This window comes from Oxyura jamaicensis, chromosome 2 (assembly GCF_011077185.1).
Source record: "Oxyura jamaicensis isolate SHBP4307 breed ruddy duck chromosome 2, BPBGC_Ojam_1.0, whole genome shotgun sequence".
Lineage (NCBI taxonomy): Eukaryota > Metazoa > Chordata > Aves > Anseriformes > Anatidae > Oxyura > Oxyura jamaicensis.
In genome coordinates this window covers 155,762,892-155,779,449 of record NC_048894.1, presented here as the reverse complement: position 1 = coordinate 155,779,449, position 16,558 = coordinate 155,762,892, and the positions used below count along the sequence as shown (strand labels likewise).

Genomic DNA, 16,558 nt, shown 5'->3' with positions numbered 1-16,558 from the left:
GATAATCCCACATTGTATTCTTTTCATCTTGAGCAAAGGTTAACAATAAAAATAGCTCCAATTTAATCATCAGGTGCTTTATATTATGGAAAATGGTCTTACAGCAGTTTGGAGCAGAGCTATAAAACCAGAGCAGTGCAACAGCATACCATTCAAGGTTCAGAATAAACTAATATCATTAAAATAAAATCAGATAATACCGCTTACAGTTGTTTGTCCTACATTTTCCACCAGAAGTTAATGCTTTCTTGTTGCCTTAAGTTTGGCCCAAATTTGGCCTGAAATTATGTGTGTCAAGATGATTTCCATATCTCTATTTATTTGTGCATTTTAATGGATAGTTAAGGGTAGTCAGTGTTTTCCAAAACGGTGTTCCTATTGTCCTTAGGGCTTCCACTACTGGAGACCAGAAAAGTCAAGGAGAATAAGCAATAGCATTAATGTAGACAACCTAAAAGGAAGAACTCCAGCAGCTGAGAAGTGAAAGAGTTGGAAAAACACGAGTGAAATCAACTGTGGATTAGTTGGATGCATGGAAAATGTTATAAAAATGCAAAGCTCCCCAAAGAATTATGTCCCAAAATAAATGAGTCATCTAACAGTTTGTGATTTTTTTAAACCTTTTCTTAATCTTTCTGTGGTTGTATTTTTGCTGTTCTGTGACTACTAATTTTGAGGCAGAAACCTAGTAGTACCTGACTCAGGGCAGTAAGGATCTTGCCCTGGGGAGAAATGATCTTTGGCTTTCCAAATCTGCATTTGTAAGTGTAGATTGACCTTGATTCAAGAGACGGCATCATGATTACATAACCACATTGATATTTGGGGTGAATGGTAATCGTTGTATGATTCTATTGTCGTGAAAGCTCCCGTGGGATTATTAGGAGCTTGGTGTTAAATGAAAGGTTTAAAGGTTTGTGTGGTCTCATGTGAGCATGACTTCAATAGATGTATTAAGAAAAACTAAGCCAATAAATAAAATTTATATATACAGGATGTACACAGTGCGACAATTACCCATTTACTGAACAAGGTAGAGATCTTGATGGGGAAAATATTTTTTTACTAGTATATGCATACCTGAAAAACCTGAATCATAGCGCATCGTAGCTATAGAGTGCTTAAATGTCTTATGGTAATGTGTTTCCAGTGTGCCTTGGTGCCTTGGGGTTATTAAAGATAAAGGATTTCATTATTTTTTTGCCTCCCAACTTGCCTCCACAATTACAGTGGCATTAAGACATTGTATATAATCTCAGGTTAGCAATCACTCTCTGTTAACCTATACCAGGGATGATAACTAGAGTTTATGTGTAACATTATTATGTATGCTGTTTATTATTGTATATTTTTGTAACATTTGGGTAAGGGTGCCCATGCCATGTTCTACAGATCTTATCTGGTGAACAGAATAATCTGTTGTCCTACCTCCTATGTGTTACCATCTTTCTCCACTAATAAGGGCACTGATAAGCTTGCAAGAGCTGTGTGAATAATCATGGGCACAGGGGATCAAGTCATATGTGTAGGGCTGCTGGCACAGCCCTTACAATGGCGACATCTGCATCTGTACCTTGAGGGGAACCACTTCTAGTATATCAGTATTTTTCCATCTAAGTAACAAAAAGAAGTTGGGGTATATGGCCATCCTTCCTCAGTGTGTGTAGAAATGCTTGTGGCAACAGGAAGGGCTCAGAGGCTGTGTTTCTACTGCTCCTACAGCACATGCAGATTTATGAGTGGAGACTAAAGGGACTCAAAGAACTGAACATTTTCCTTCCTGAAATATAAGCTAAAGAAAGAACTCAGAATTAACAGGAGAATCCTGCAGTACATTATATGGCTGTGAAGGACAGTAATACTTAATCCAATAAGAGATGTTGTAAACATAGTAGGAATCATTATCCTGCCTTACCAGCCAGGACAAGGCAATAAAATGTGAACCAAATACCACAATACAGGCTTGGCTGCATCTCTCTTACCCTCTGATTAGTCTGTTTATGGTCCAGTTTGATGCTTGCTTTAACATTGTTTAAAAGAAAAAGAAAATAAAAAGAGTCTATGTAAAGTACAAAATAAGAGTGAATGTAGCTTTGTGATGATAGAAAGAGCAAAACAAGGGAACCTCTCTGCAAATAGACTGATGTAAAAGCCATCTGAAGTAGTACAATACAGCCTTTGAAACTTTTGTTAGGAATATTAGACTACTGCTGGAATCTAAGTGACCTGTTAGCATCCTCTCTCTGCTGACAGAACAAAGGTTCTGGCACTGTAGAAGTGGATGAGGACAAATAGGTGTTTTAAGATAGTCTGCAGTTTTAAGCAGAGGTTTCCTGGTTTACCTTGGAATTAACTGAGGTTAAAAGAAAAGAGGATGCTGTAGCAGCCCTGTTGTCTCTTGCACTCAGTTTTAGGAATGCATCTAAGTTACTCACACGTTTCTGTGAGAGTAGTAGAAAAGCAAATGCAGAACCAAGATAGTTCATTGATTATCTGCTATGGACATAGGGCAACATGGCATTTATATTTCATAAGAAATAAGAATCTGGAAATCCACAGTTCAATAAAAGCCACCAGTTCATTTGGCGATTGATTCTAGAGGAGAGGACAGACCATGAATTACAGAGTTCCCTGCTGGAAGTGCTTCTCCAACTCTTCACAGAAAAACGTATGGGTTCCAGGAGGGTTGCAAGGGAATGAAGTAGTGGGCTTTGGAGCATAGATGGAGGAGATGAGTTCCCTGGCACTTTCAGTGTAGGCCAAAACTTCTGTAGAATAAGATAGCTGTAGGGAACAACAGCTCTATTGGAAACATAATTCAGTGCAGAGAGGTGTAAACTGGTTAGCAAAGAATTTCAAACAGACCTTCAGGGCTGATCACACCAGTTAGGGAAGGAAAAGAAGGAAAAATAGATCAGTAGTATTAACATAGTCTTTCCAATGAGATTGTTGTTTTAGTTGAAAGGTAAAGAACTCTGCACAAATGTAGTTGGTTTATCAGGGCAAGATGTTATTTTCAAGACTGGCGTCTGGAGGACTGGTTGGTCTGGTCTCAAGGAAAATGTGGGAACTGACTAAGTTTCATTGCTGCTGTTTTCTATGTGTTGGATAAGAGGATTCATGACAGAGTAGGGTTGCAAAGAGCCATTTTACACTGTGAAGAGCTGCTGTAGATTGCAAAGAGCTGCCTTTGAGAAACAGGCTTGAGACGGGTTGAGAGCTTGTAGAAAAAAATTAAGGACCAGACCAGTAAAGGACACCTTGGGGTTGGGGTCTACTACAGGCCACGTGATCAAGAGGTGCCTGTTGATGAGGCCTTCCTGCTTCAGCTATAAGAAGCATCACAGTCGCACGCTCTCATCCTGATGGGGGATTTCATGCACCCAGATATCTTCTGGGATAGCTACACAGCAGGCTGTAAGCAACCCAGGAGATTCCTGGAGTGCATCGAGGGTGAATTCCTGGTCCATGTATTAGACAGACCAACCAGAGAAGCGTTACTGGACTTGGTGCTCATCAGCGCAGACAACCTTGTTAAGGAGGTTAAGATTGGAGGTAGTTTGGGTGACCACTCCCTGCTTGAGTCAGTGATCTTGAAGAATATGGGCATGGTGAAGAAACAGCGAAGTACAAGTTTGCAGATGACACCAAGCTGAATGGTGTGGTTGATATAATAGAAGGAAGGGATGCCATCCCAAGGGACCTGGACAAGCTTGAGAAATGGGCCCACATGAACCTAATGAGGTTCAACAAGTCCAAGTACAAGGTGCTGCACCTAGGTTGGGGCAATCCCGGACATAAGGACAGACTGGATTGAGAATTCATTGAGAGTAGCCCTGCAGAGAAGGACTGGACTTGGCAGTTCTGGTGGATAAAAAGCTCAACATGGGCCGGAGAATGTGATTGTATTTAAGGGGATTTCCCTTGTAAAGGGAGAATCAGGATCATCCAGCAGGATGTATCAGTCTACAAAGACACAGGTCCACTGTGTCGTAGCAACTTGTTTCAGATTGTCACAGCAATGGAAAAATTCTATCATGAATTTACCCTTTCAGAAATCCATGCATTTATTTCTTTGTCTTTCTCCTTTTTTTTCAGCTACGAGCCAGGAAGATGAAGTGCTGCCTTCTCGCTGCTGCTTTGGCTGTTCTGCTGTTTGTTGTCATAATCATAGCGGTCTCAGTCAAACGCTGATCTGGTGACTGTTTCCACAGGTAAAAGCCTTTAACTAACTTTTATCATACTCTATAAGGTAGTTAGGAGACAACTCAGGAACCTGATAATGGTAAAAAAAGATTTATCTTAGCTTGTGGGTTCAGGTCTGGCCTAGGAAAATTATTTTCTTTACATGGTATTTGAGCTTGGAAATAGAATACTTAGTGGATCCTTAAATGTATGCCAAGGTGGTATTCAAACTTTTTTATCTTTTTCTCTGCTGTTTATGTTGTATTTGTTTCTTTTTAATACAAGGATTTGTAGAAATAGTATAATATATCCTAAATCCACTAAATTTGAAGTGCAGAAATGGTGTTAAAGACCCCAGATTGACAATCAGTGTCAAGAAGGGCAATCTGGCATCCTGCAGATATGCTGAGATGTTCCACAGTGCACCCACAGAGATGCTGGAGCCAAAGTCTCCTGAGGAGCACAGGAGATTGCAGTAGACACAATAATAAAAAAAGGTTTCTGGTGATCATTGCTCTGGATCCATCCCTAAAACAAGTGTTAATCTTTATGGGAGAGAATAGGCTGTAAGCTTTCCAAGATAGGTGGGACGTAAAAACAACTCTCTAGAAGCAAAAGAAATATCCTTTAACAGGAAACCATGAGACCAAAAACAAACAAACAAAAATGTTTTCCTTTTCTCATTCCTCATTACTTTAGGAGACTCAGTTTTTTCACCTTTAATCTCTGCCTGATACAAAGCATTTCTAGGCGTCTATTTCTTTAGAAGGCTGGCAGGCCATTATTCATGGAAAGATTACCAGATTTACAGAATTTCTACCACTCAAAGAGCTCTGATGTTCCAGCTCTGTGTGTGTGTTGCCATAGCAAGGTTTCTAACTGGTAAAGCCAGAACCCAAGAGTATCAGTGGGACTTTCTCCCACTCTGCAGGTAAGACCCCTAGGCAGAAAGCAAAAAGGATGCAAGGACAACTTTTTGTTTAGAGACATCTCCTGTCCCACACAGACTTCTATGAAGCCTGTGTGATATCACTCTTGTACTTAGTAGATACTGCATTATACTGAGGCTCACTGAGACCTTTTCTATAATTAAAGGAGAGATTTCTTAGTCTGGACTATCTTCTAGAATGACCATGGAGAAAACAAAAAGGATTGATAGATTTTGTTTATTGCTTCCCTGTTACTGGTAAGGCTGTCCTTCCACCTCAGAATGAAGTCATTGCTCTTTAATATGCCTTCTTTCTAAAATGTGCTATCAAAAGAAATAGCAGGTGTTTGTTCAAAACAAAACCAGAAAGACAATTCTTCACAAAACATATACTTAAGCTGTGGAACTCCTTCCTGTACGACATTATGGATGCCAAAATTTGAGTAGAAAAAGGGCTTGGACCATCAAGTAGCAGCTCGCTGGTTTTGGATGAGGATATTCATGAGCCCTGTATTACTGAATGCTAAGAGAAATATCCATAAATTCTTTTCTTCACTTGCATACTTACTTAAGCATTTGGCCACTGCTGAAGTGAGGAAGGTGTCTGTGAAATGGACCTTAAGACAAGAGAATGTGGATGTTCTTGCGGTCTTTTTATTATAATATATACGTGCATATATTAATTAATTATATATAAATATATTTTTAATGCCTTTTTAACATGAGACACTGCTTAGGGATGCAGATAATCTGTCTTGCTGATTTAAATATAGAGTAACTACAATAATTTTAGTTGCATTACTCTGGTTTTACTCTGCATTAATCTGGTTTGAAAGTGTGATCCCTCAAGGCAATTTGTAAGATAATAAAATTTGGTTCACATATGCTTAAATATTCTCAACTACTAGAAATCACAAGTCTTATCAACAGTTGACTAAATCTAGACACATTTTAATTTAAATCCCTTAAGTAGATAGTCAGAGAACCAGAATATTCTAACAATAAAACTCCATTCAAAAACTAGATCTAATCTTCTGCTAAAAGATCCATGTCTTGAGGGAAGTCAACCTGGAGATCTTAATGAAAGCCCCAGGAAAAATACAATGCCGTACTTTTTCTCATCAGTTGGGAAAATAATTATTAAGTTTAAAGCATGAGTTACTTTCCAGCAGTACAAGTGCAGGCAAAAACTGTACTGAGTTATATTGAAAAAAGGTATATTTTCTAACCATTATAAACTGTTCTTAATCCACATTGACTCCAAATGTTGTACAGCAAATTTCACATTTAGATTTAGCAGATTTCAAATCTGGAGCATTTTCAGAATTTCCTTGTCCCTGTTTCAACTACGTCAACAAACTGTTTCATATAAAACTGTCTTGCATACTTTAGGGAGATAGAGGACAGCTGGGTTTTAATGTATAGCTCGGCATGACAGTTCAGAGAAAATAAAGGGAAGAAAGTGAGTTAGGGACCTGGTTACAAAATACTCTGAAATGGCAAAGGACACACATAATTGAATAAAATCCCCAGGTTAGTAATGACCGGTCAGAACTTCCATTTAACACATCATCTTTTTTTTTTTTTTTTTTTTTTTTTTTTTTTCTGTGCTGGATCAGGAAGAATCCAAAAGAAATGCCACCAACTATCCCATTGAAGCAGTTCAAGCCCAATCGGCATGATATTCAGGCTGTGTTTCTTTAAGTTTCACAAGTGCAGCTACACTGAGAAATCTGAAGGTCACTATGCAGTGAGTTAAAGGACTGAAATGACACCATTAGTATCTCTGATCACTAATGATCATTATGATCATTAGCATTAAAAGCTGCTTCTTTTCTTTTTCCTTATTTCTATTTTCTCAATAATGATGCTGAATCAACAGCTGTCCTCAAAAAGACAAAAAAGCACTTGTTTTCTCACCAGAAACCAGACATAAATTTGGCAAAAGTGCCATTACTTCCATAGGAAAGATCATTTAATGAATCTTGAAAAACACGAAACACTTTTTCCCGTGACTTTCCCAAGCAGCAGTGGCACCATCAGCTGCTGCCTAAGTGCGTGCAGAGAGACCAGCTGTTCAGGAGAGCTCTGAGCCCTGACTTCTGCCTGGCGAAGCCCTTGCTGTAAGTATGTCACTGCTCCCTTAGGGCGGTTTAGTCTGGCAGAGAGAGAGAGAGTGGAGCATCTACGGAGGACGTGGAGAAGCTCCTGGGGACTTATGTCTTTATGTTTGTTTGCTGACACCTCAGGAAAATAGCCCAGGAACTTTTGGGTCACGTTGCTCATATTGTAGCAACATTGCAGCTGCTCTTTTTGCTGTTATTTTACATCAGTAAACCTCTAAAAAGGACAGTATCACCGTCGCAGTCTGAAAGAAGTTGCTCATTTAACCATATCTTTGTCTAAATTCACGATTTCTTAGCCTAAATAAACCTTCTGTGTCCTTTGTAGGTTTTGACTCATTTAGATAAGTGTACAATTGCACAAAATGATGAGCAAGGCTGTTGGAATTTTAAGTCCAAGGCATTTTTTTAATGGGAGAAAAGAGGTGGCAAAATTTGAGAAAGATGCTATATATACATGACTTTTGGGAAATATGCTTTCCAGTGACAATCATCGCCATCTATTTATCCAAAGAAAGAGAGAAAGAAAGAAAGATGACTTAACTGTACCAGACCCTTTTTTTTTTTTTTTTTTTTTTTTTTTGTAATAAGTCATTGCAGCAGAAGGTGCCTTCCCTGTTTCTAAGACACACTTCAGTCAAAGGTTGCTGGACTGAGTACGTGGACTTTGTAAAGTCCTTGAACCCTGTGAATTTACTCTTCTTTCCAGTAGTAGGATATTTACCTTATGGTTACTGATGCAATGGTTGTCTGTGATCCACAGCCATGGAAGAGCAGAGCAACAGCCAAGTGTCCAAATGATCAATGAGCACAATATTCTCCCAGTCTTCATCAACCAGAAGCTCAAAAACTTCCTAAACCAGAAAGTAGTTCATTAACAACCACTGATGCTGTCCTTTCTTGCTAATTTGACCAGTTCTATATTAGACCATCACGAACTTTTAGAAAATATACTGAGCAAGGAATTCCACTCTTATTGCAATCAATATGTAAAATTTAATGTACAGTTAAAAATTCCTCTTGGCCAGCATCTCCACAGCAGGGTTGTAGTCCATATGGAAAAGCAATAATCAGGCTCCAGGTATCTGTTTCCTGAACAAGCAACTGTCTCGTTTTGAATTTAAATTGAATTAATCTGTATAGAAAACTGGAAAATATTGTTTTAATCTGTTTATTTTTTTCTCCTTTGCAATCATAATTTTCTTTGCCTAATTCATTTACTGGCTTATTACGTGGTTAAATGTTTTCTGTATCCTGACCAATGAGAATGAGATTCAGACAACTGATTTCATACAGTCCATCTTTTTGCCCTCTAAAGGCAAAAAAAGGACAGTTTAGTTTCATTGTTTTGCTTTTGCTTTTTAACTCAATATCAAGGGGCTGGCTTTACTTATTGTCTCTGCCTTTCCAAGTCTATATATGGCTAAATAACTACACGTTTCATTTTTCAAGCTTTTTCCAGTGTCTTGAGCCCTGTGGGGTTCTTAATATTTTTGACAGCTGTCATTCAAACTAAAATAATTCACCCCTGTGCCCAGGCTGTGGCGTTACTGCCATGCTTTCTCTGAAGCACAATCAGAAATCAATAACTTTTCAATATCTTCTTTTCTCTTTGTTTCCTACTTTGTAAAGTTTCCTATATTTACAGTCAGGTGTCAATTCTTGTCAATTCAGTACTTGTGCTTTAGTTTGTAATTAATTGCTCAGATCCTGGCATCCTTACTCAGTTTTTTGTTCTGGCAAGGAAAACTGAGGTGCATTCTGATTCTGCTGAAACTTTTGTGCTTTGAATTTAAACCAGTCAGAAATGAGATCTGAGTTTTCACTGATTAGTATTTTAATGTGTCTGTTTTTAAGATCTGGCCCCATTTCTTAATTTAAGCTAACATTTATATTCTTCAAGACTTTCCTGATTCCATTTCCAATGTCCTCATCTACGCTTCTCTTAACTAAATTATTTCCATGACAGCCAGTTGAAATCTGACGTGCAGATATGTAGAAGAGAGAAATGATTACCAGTAGAAAACGAGATTTTTAAGAGACAAAAAGTCAGCTTTATGCAAAAAAAGCTTTCAAAATAATAGCAAGAAATATAAAAGTGCCAGGGAATAGGTGGATTTATTTCTACAAATTTATCTGAGTTTTCACCAATTAAACAAGCCTTCAAACAGATGAATGTTTTAATGGGATATCACATGATTGGGTTACTGTGGTTGAATGCGTTTCAGGTTGACCTTGATAGTTGTCCATTTGCATGCTCTTAGATCTTTGCAAGCATCATATAATGCCAGGTTGTTAATTCTGCTGTGAAAAGAGCTAAGGGAGGATATATTATGCCGCCTTCACCTTAGACTGAAAGCCCCCACAGAGGCAGCTCCTGAAGCCCAATTAATGTATAGCAATATTAATTCATTAATTTGAATCCAAAGTGAGTAGGACTTGTGAGCAACCAGCAGCTTTCTTTGTCCTGTCTTAGATTTCTGCACTGGTTCTTTGCAATTGGTAGGAAAATGGAGTACTCCCACTAAATACTTGTGCACAGTGCTGACCCTTCAGATGGATGGAAAGTCTGTGATCTGAATTTACAGAAGTAATCTGCAAACATTAATTATTTATTCTTTGTGATGCCTTTAAACTTTAGTCATGATGACACACACATAAGGACCTGACAGAACAGACTGATCTTCAGTTCAGTGCACTTGGTTTCTACTGCAATAAATGACACAAAAACGGCCATACCGTGTTTTTTGTCCATGCTTCAGACCAACGGTCTTTGATTCATGCCAATAACCTTTCGGGATTTGGATTCTGTGTAACTTACAGGTGCTGGAGGGAAGACCATGAAAAGATCAAGAAATACCAGATGAAACTGTGGTCCTTTATTTAACTGCCTAAATATGGCTTCAGGTGTCTAAAACTGAGGTTCTAACTTGGAAAAGACTGTCCTTAAGTGTATGTCCAAAACCTTTGAATGAGCTAGACACAAGTGTCTTCTTCCCGGTTTATACTCTTATTTTCTCAGGAGTAGAGATGTCTGGCTGAGGGAACAGTTGGTGTTTTCAGTATGATTGATGGCCCAGTAGAGTTCTCTGAGGCATGAATCACCAGCCCCATGAGAAAGGAGGATTAGGCTCTCTACAAGAGAGACACAGATTTATAAACTATTCTCAGCATCACTCCACCCCTATTAAGAGACATTTTAATTTGGCAATGCTTGGGTTTCTGTCTTGTTTAACCCCCCAAATCAGGGAGATCTTGGTGTTGTGCGAGGTACAAGAGCAGAGATGAGTCCAGGGAAGGGCATTGTTCATCCTGGCCTCCCTTGGCTCTAAAGTATGGATGGTATATGATTTTATTTTATTTTTTTTGGTAAGGTGTAAACAGATTCTCTTCTCTTGAAAGCAATTCCTTTTGCCTTGGGAATTATGGGGAGATGGACAAGGTTTCTGTTGCTGAGAGCAGAGCTTGGTGTGTGAGCCACCAGGAGGCCCTAAGTGGCCAGTGGTCATGTATTGATCCAGCAAAAGACACAAATTTTGTGTCTTTCATCACCATTTCAGATATTCATCACAAGTATCAACTGATTCTGTTATATTGAAAAGCTTTTACATGTGAAAGAGGGTTTGAAAAAGAGGTCTCCAGTGCTGGAAAGTGATAGATCTTCACTTTCCCTACTCATAATATCAAAACACTGTTATTATTGCTTTTTTTTTTCTTTTTTCTTTTTTCTTTTTTTTTCCTCCTTAAGTAACCCAGAAATTCAATCTTAACAATGTAACCTGTCAGAACAAACTTTTTTTCAATCATAACAACTTTGGCAAAGTCATACCTCCAAAATCAGCTGCAAAGATTGCATCTTCATGGTATTGTGTTTTTGTTGTTGTTGTTGTTTGTTTTGTTTTGTTTTTGCCTTCTGTGGACATTCACAAAATAGTATTAAATAGAAGCTCTGAGGACATTGGGTTTTGATACACTTAGGTATTCTACCTATCTATGTACTTGTACAGGAGATTTTGAATAGAGCGGCATATAGTTCACAGGTGCCATTCATTAAATACCAGGATGTGATTTTCATTGGTATGCAATTTACTTGAAAATGCTCCATGGATACTATCCTTGGTGGTGGTGTAAAGCCAAGTAATTTTGGATCAGTGTGCTCTGGAAGAAAACCAGATAAAACGGCACACTAGGTTTTCTTTGATAACAGTCTGTTAAAGAATAAATATTTTGGTAATTGAGCTAGAGAAACTGGTGTCCCAGCAGGAATGCCTCTTAGAAGAGCAGTAAATCTGTGATTATTGCTGGTCATGAAGAAAGATGTGTATTGAGGGGGGACCATGGTTTGGTGTCCATGAGTTAGTTGTGCCTCTCAGTAGTTAGCAGCTTAACAACGTAATGTTTGATGAATGTTAGAATTTCCGTGTCATAGAAAAATATTTATAAGTAATAAAATATTAAGTGCTGCAGTTTATCCCAGCAACATGCACCGAAGCTCTGGTGGTGGTCATCCTCATTGGAAGATGGCCTTGTTCCACAACGTGCTGTAGTTTCTTGTGTTCTTCAGTGCAACCAAGTTGCTCTCTCCATAATGATCTAGGAGGTATTATTTGAAATGGGGAATGAAATCAGATACAAGCTGTTTCAATGGGCTCTGTTACTTCATAGGCCTTCATTAACAGGAAAAAAAAAGAAGTTAAAAAATCCCGCATGACTTCAGACCCGATTGAGTTACAATTTAGTAGTTGTCGTGTCTTCATTAGCCATCCACTTCCTTGGGTTATTTTAGAAATGTCCACATCTTGATAATCTGTTTAAGACATAAATAATCTGTTTAAGACATAAATAATAAAATTCTAATTGCCTTTATCTCTGTGTTGTAAGATTCTCAAATTGTCTTTAAAATAAGAATTATAATTCCACCATACTCGGTGAATTTTCTGAAATATCCTTTGTAATTTCATTAGGCTTTAATAGGAGTTGGAATCTGCTTCACAACAACCTTTCCTTTACAGAATATATTTCTGCTCTCAAAATAGCCTTTTTAGATGTATCAGGAGAAGAGGCCTTTTGACTTAAGTAGTCATTAAAGAAATAACTGTCTTTATTTTCTCAAAACTCATAAAGAGATGGCTCTTTTACTTCAGTTTAAAGAAGTTGCTTAAGCTTTGAAAGATTATTAATTCCCCAATTAATAGCCATAATTTTACACTGAAATAGCTTTTTACACATTACAGTGTCAAATTGCTTTGCTGTATAAAGCGTAACCCATTTTCATTTTTCTCAGAACTAGATTATCAGGAATTACTATGCTGAGGTTCTCTACAAAAAGACACCATAGTTACAACTGTGCCTCTCAAGTGAATCTGAACATCCCAACTCAGAAAGTGAGCAAAGTTTACTGAAATGATAGACGAGGTGGAGTAGAGGTAGAGGTAGATCATTTCAGATTTCTTATTACAGTGGTTGATTGAATTACCTCTTGTTAGCTGAACCACTATAGCTGTCCATGTACAGCCTGCTGAGAGTGCAGAGTAAAATGCATTAGTTTTGATGTCATGTCATCAAAACACTCTAAGAATAACATCTCATCCGTTGCTGCCTCTCTGCTGACAAGCAGTAACTCATTAAACAGCAGTAATTTGATCCCTTTTGATTGTCTGCCTAGTCTTTAGATTAAAAAAGTCTTACAGTCTGTGGAATGTTTTTAAGGCATCTGCTTTTTCTTCTTCAAGTTTGAGAGTGCTCGAGTGCTTACAGAAGAGGAATAGAGCAGCAATATCTCGAGCACCCTCTGTGCATTTTTTGGATTGAAGGGATTTTTGAAAAGAAAAGAAATCCCACCCAATGTACGGCCCTGATCATAATTGTCTGCATTGCTCTTTGCTTTTTGGTTGTACATCTTCTTACTCCTTCAACCCCCAAGCTTCCAAAGTGCAAGTGCCTTACAAAATGATAGAATGGTTGAGGTTAGCAGAGACTTCCAGGGATCATCTTGCCCATCCCCCTTGCTCAAAGCAGGGTCACCAAAGCAGATGCTCGGAACTGCGTCTGGCCAGGTCCTGAGCACCTCTAAGGATGGAGACTCCACACAACTTTTCTGAGCATCATACTTCTGTGTTTTACAGCCCACAGAGTCAAAGGTGTTCATTTCTTATGTATAAGTGGAATTTCCTTTATTTCCTTTTGTATGAGGACTGTTTTCCTGATGTCTAGTCCTGTATTTTTTAAGTGATTGCTGTATGAAGAGGTCTTCTTGTTGATTATTTTGAACAAAATTGTCCTTAGTTTTACAACTACCTTTTGTATTATGTTTACAACATGCAATTAAGGATTCCTATTAAATGTTCTGTACAAGGCAGATCCCAATAACCAATATTTATTTACATTTTTTTCCAGAACACAAGATTAAAAAGAGTATAGAGGACAAATTTAATGCAAGAAAGAAGCTATAAAAACTACATTTCAGCTTTTATGAGCAAATTTGGGTATTTATTGGCCTAGGAAATTTTTTTCGTTTGACTCAAATATTGTTGTGGGGTGACAGACACACAAACTTCCTGGAATCTCCTTAATTTGTAGCAACTTCTCTTTTATTAAGTTATGTATTCCAAAGCATATCTCGTTAACAACCAGTATATAGCAAATCTATTTTCCAAGCTTATTAGTACAGAAATAATTGTAAGTGGCTGCTATAGTTCATTAAGGCTTATTTATTTTATAGTTCATTAAGGCTAATTTTATAAGTATAAAATATATTTTAATAGCCATTTTTGCCTCAGTTTTTTATGTTTCTCTGCCCCCTACCGCTAGCAACAGCTTCTGATTTTCTTCTTTGGTGCCGGATAATTTGCCACTCTGTTTACTGTGAAATACTTACTGATGGCTTTTAATCAACAGTTTTGCTGGGCAGTAGCAGATGCTAATCTTCAGTTAGACACATATTCAGTTGTGTCAGACATATGTGCTTTCTTGGGGTCAAAAGGGCCAGGTAATTTGATCTCTGCTCTCGTGATCCAGCACACTGGATGTTCTCCTTGCTGTATGGACAGAAATTTCTATGTGTGTACAGATATAATTAAAAAAAAAAATCAGTAACTTGTTTCGGTGACTTCCTTGAAACCCAGAATAGGTCCAATTTACACATAAAATTTGTGTCAAGAAAGGAGAAAGGAATGTGGGTAGTGTTTTGTTGTTGTTGTTTTGTTTTGTTTTTTAGGATAGCCATATTAGTAAAATCCTTTAAAATAAGTTTTATCAATGTGAATGTGCAGTATATTGTTTAATATAATCAAAGGGTATCACAGTTGTTTAACTTAGGGTTAAACTTACTGCTCTGGAGAGCCAATTTTCCAGCTTGGATTTGAAATACATGTTTTTTTTTTTCATTGATGTTTGTAATGAGATGTTACAATACTGACTTTTCTCCTGCCCTTTGCTCAGTATCTTGCTGAGCCAGAGGGTACCTTGCTTATCCATGGCAGATATGTGCTCGATAGATACCACATTGCTAAAGATAGATTTTTCATGGCTGGCAGTCAGGTTTTCTGACAGATCACAGGGGAATGTTCTTCATCTCTAATGCATGCTTGTTGGCTATTTGAAAAGAAACTTAACAGCATCAGTAACTTAAATCTAGTCAGATTATCTCAGAGAAATAGTGATGCACAGCTTGGCAAAGGGAGCCATCCACAGCTGAGACATAGTGGGGAACCCCTCTCTCTCTTTTCTTATGTCTTTTGAACTTCCAATAAATACTTAGGTGTTTATTGATGAAAAGAACACGGTTGGAGCATTCTGCTTGTCATACCCATGTCTTTGCTCTCAAGCAATGGAACAGTGCTTGTTTAGCTGCCTGTCCTAGCAGTTATTTATACATGTGAACCAGTGAAGCAACTTCAAGATAGACAAAATGGAGGCCCCTTCTGCATGTCACATCACCTCCTGACTTACAGTAAAAAGCCCTGGTTCAAATCCTTATTCTGGGTTTGGGGCAAGATCTGGGTTTGAATTCCCATCTAAGTAAAGCCAGAAGGAACACTATGAGGAGGAATAAACTGTTTTCCTTCCTTCTTGTGGGATTAGAGACACCGATGTGGCAGTATTCAAGGACAGACATTTTTGTAATTTATTTGCACAGGACACCAGCAGAAATTGAGTCTCATTTAATTGTTGACAAATGTAGATGAAGGAAGGTAGTTATCTTGGACATGTTTTCCTGCTAAACTTGTGAGTATATTCAGTTTTATAATCTGCTAACATCTTACGTTTTTAATACTGTGTTCAGCAGGTGATTTCAATACAATTTTCTATGGTGTGAATTTCATTTTGGTGAAGTCCCCACATTAATCCTTTGCTAAAGCATGGGACACACCACCACGAGTGTCCAAATGTGCACCCCAAGCCCGACGTTCTCAGCAACGTTAAAAAAATGACCTTGGAGGGGGGTGGAATGAGTTCATGACCATGATTACTGTGAAGGATAAAAGTAGTTATGAAGAGGAATGAAATAGCATGAAGTTAATCAGCACCCAGCCTTCTCTTCCAGTTCTTGGAGCTGGGGGACCAAGTACTGACAAGAGCCATAAGCACTGTGTGCATACATTCAGATATGTGTTTAGGGTGTATGTGTTTTCCTGTTCGTATCTGCATCTGCACATCGAGACCTCTGTTAAAAACAGGCTGATTTCACTATCAGTATCTTGCAAATTGGATACTTTTGTTTTCAATTGCTTATAAAACAAAGGATTAATTCCTATTGTGATTAAGCCCCAAATGCTCTCCCTTTGGGAATGTTTATGCAAACTGAAGAGGTGGCCATTCTTTGTATTTTATTTTATTTTTTTTGTAATGAGTGGTTGTGAGCACTGCTTTTGTCTAAACACCTAGGAAGTTAATGAGATTACTTCCACAGGTATTGGAATCTTTCTGTGAGTCCCTGTAATCCTTTTTTCTGGTAAGACCTTGTGGAGACATGCAGTAGGGAAAAGCTTCTCAGTAGCCAGGAAAGCAGTTTTCCATCTTGCAGGTCATTCAACCACTTTTCTTCTCTCATCCTGGGTGAGACTGAAATTCAAACACCTGTTTTGGTTGTCAACACACCTCCATGCAAGACAGATGTTTTGAAGTCTCCATAGAGCTGGCAACGATCTGGACCATGAAGTCTGAACACCAATTCATCTGCCTGCTTCACAGGGCTCAGTGCACTTGTCCACATGCATATGTCTACAGTTTTTTGAGATTCCCAAAGCTACATCACCTGGATCCCAGCTGTCGGTCCAGAAGGCCATGGGTGTCACTTGTCATAGCTCCTAGCCCCACACAA

The 16,558-nt window shown here is 38.2% G+C and overlaps 1 protein-coding gene across 2 annotated transcripts in view; it reads left to right on the top strand.

Annotated features, from left to right (window-relative positions):
• Positions 1–16,558, top strand: part of TSNARE1 (t-SNARE domain containing 1) — a 444,539-nt gene that overhangs the window by 381,176 nt on the left and 46,805 nt on the right. For both annotated transcript variants that reach the window (XM_035317254.1, XM_035317253.1), the window contains exon 11: positions 4,099–4,214. In XM_035317254.1, the coding sequence (XP_035173145.1) occupies positions 4,099–4,194 (96 nt within the window). In that variant the 3' untranslated portion in view covers positions 4,195–4,214. The remainder of the gene's footprint in view (positions 1–4,098; positions 4,215–16,558) is intronic.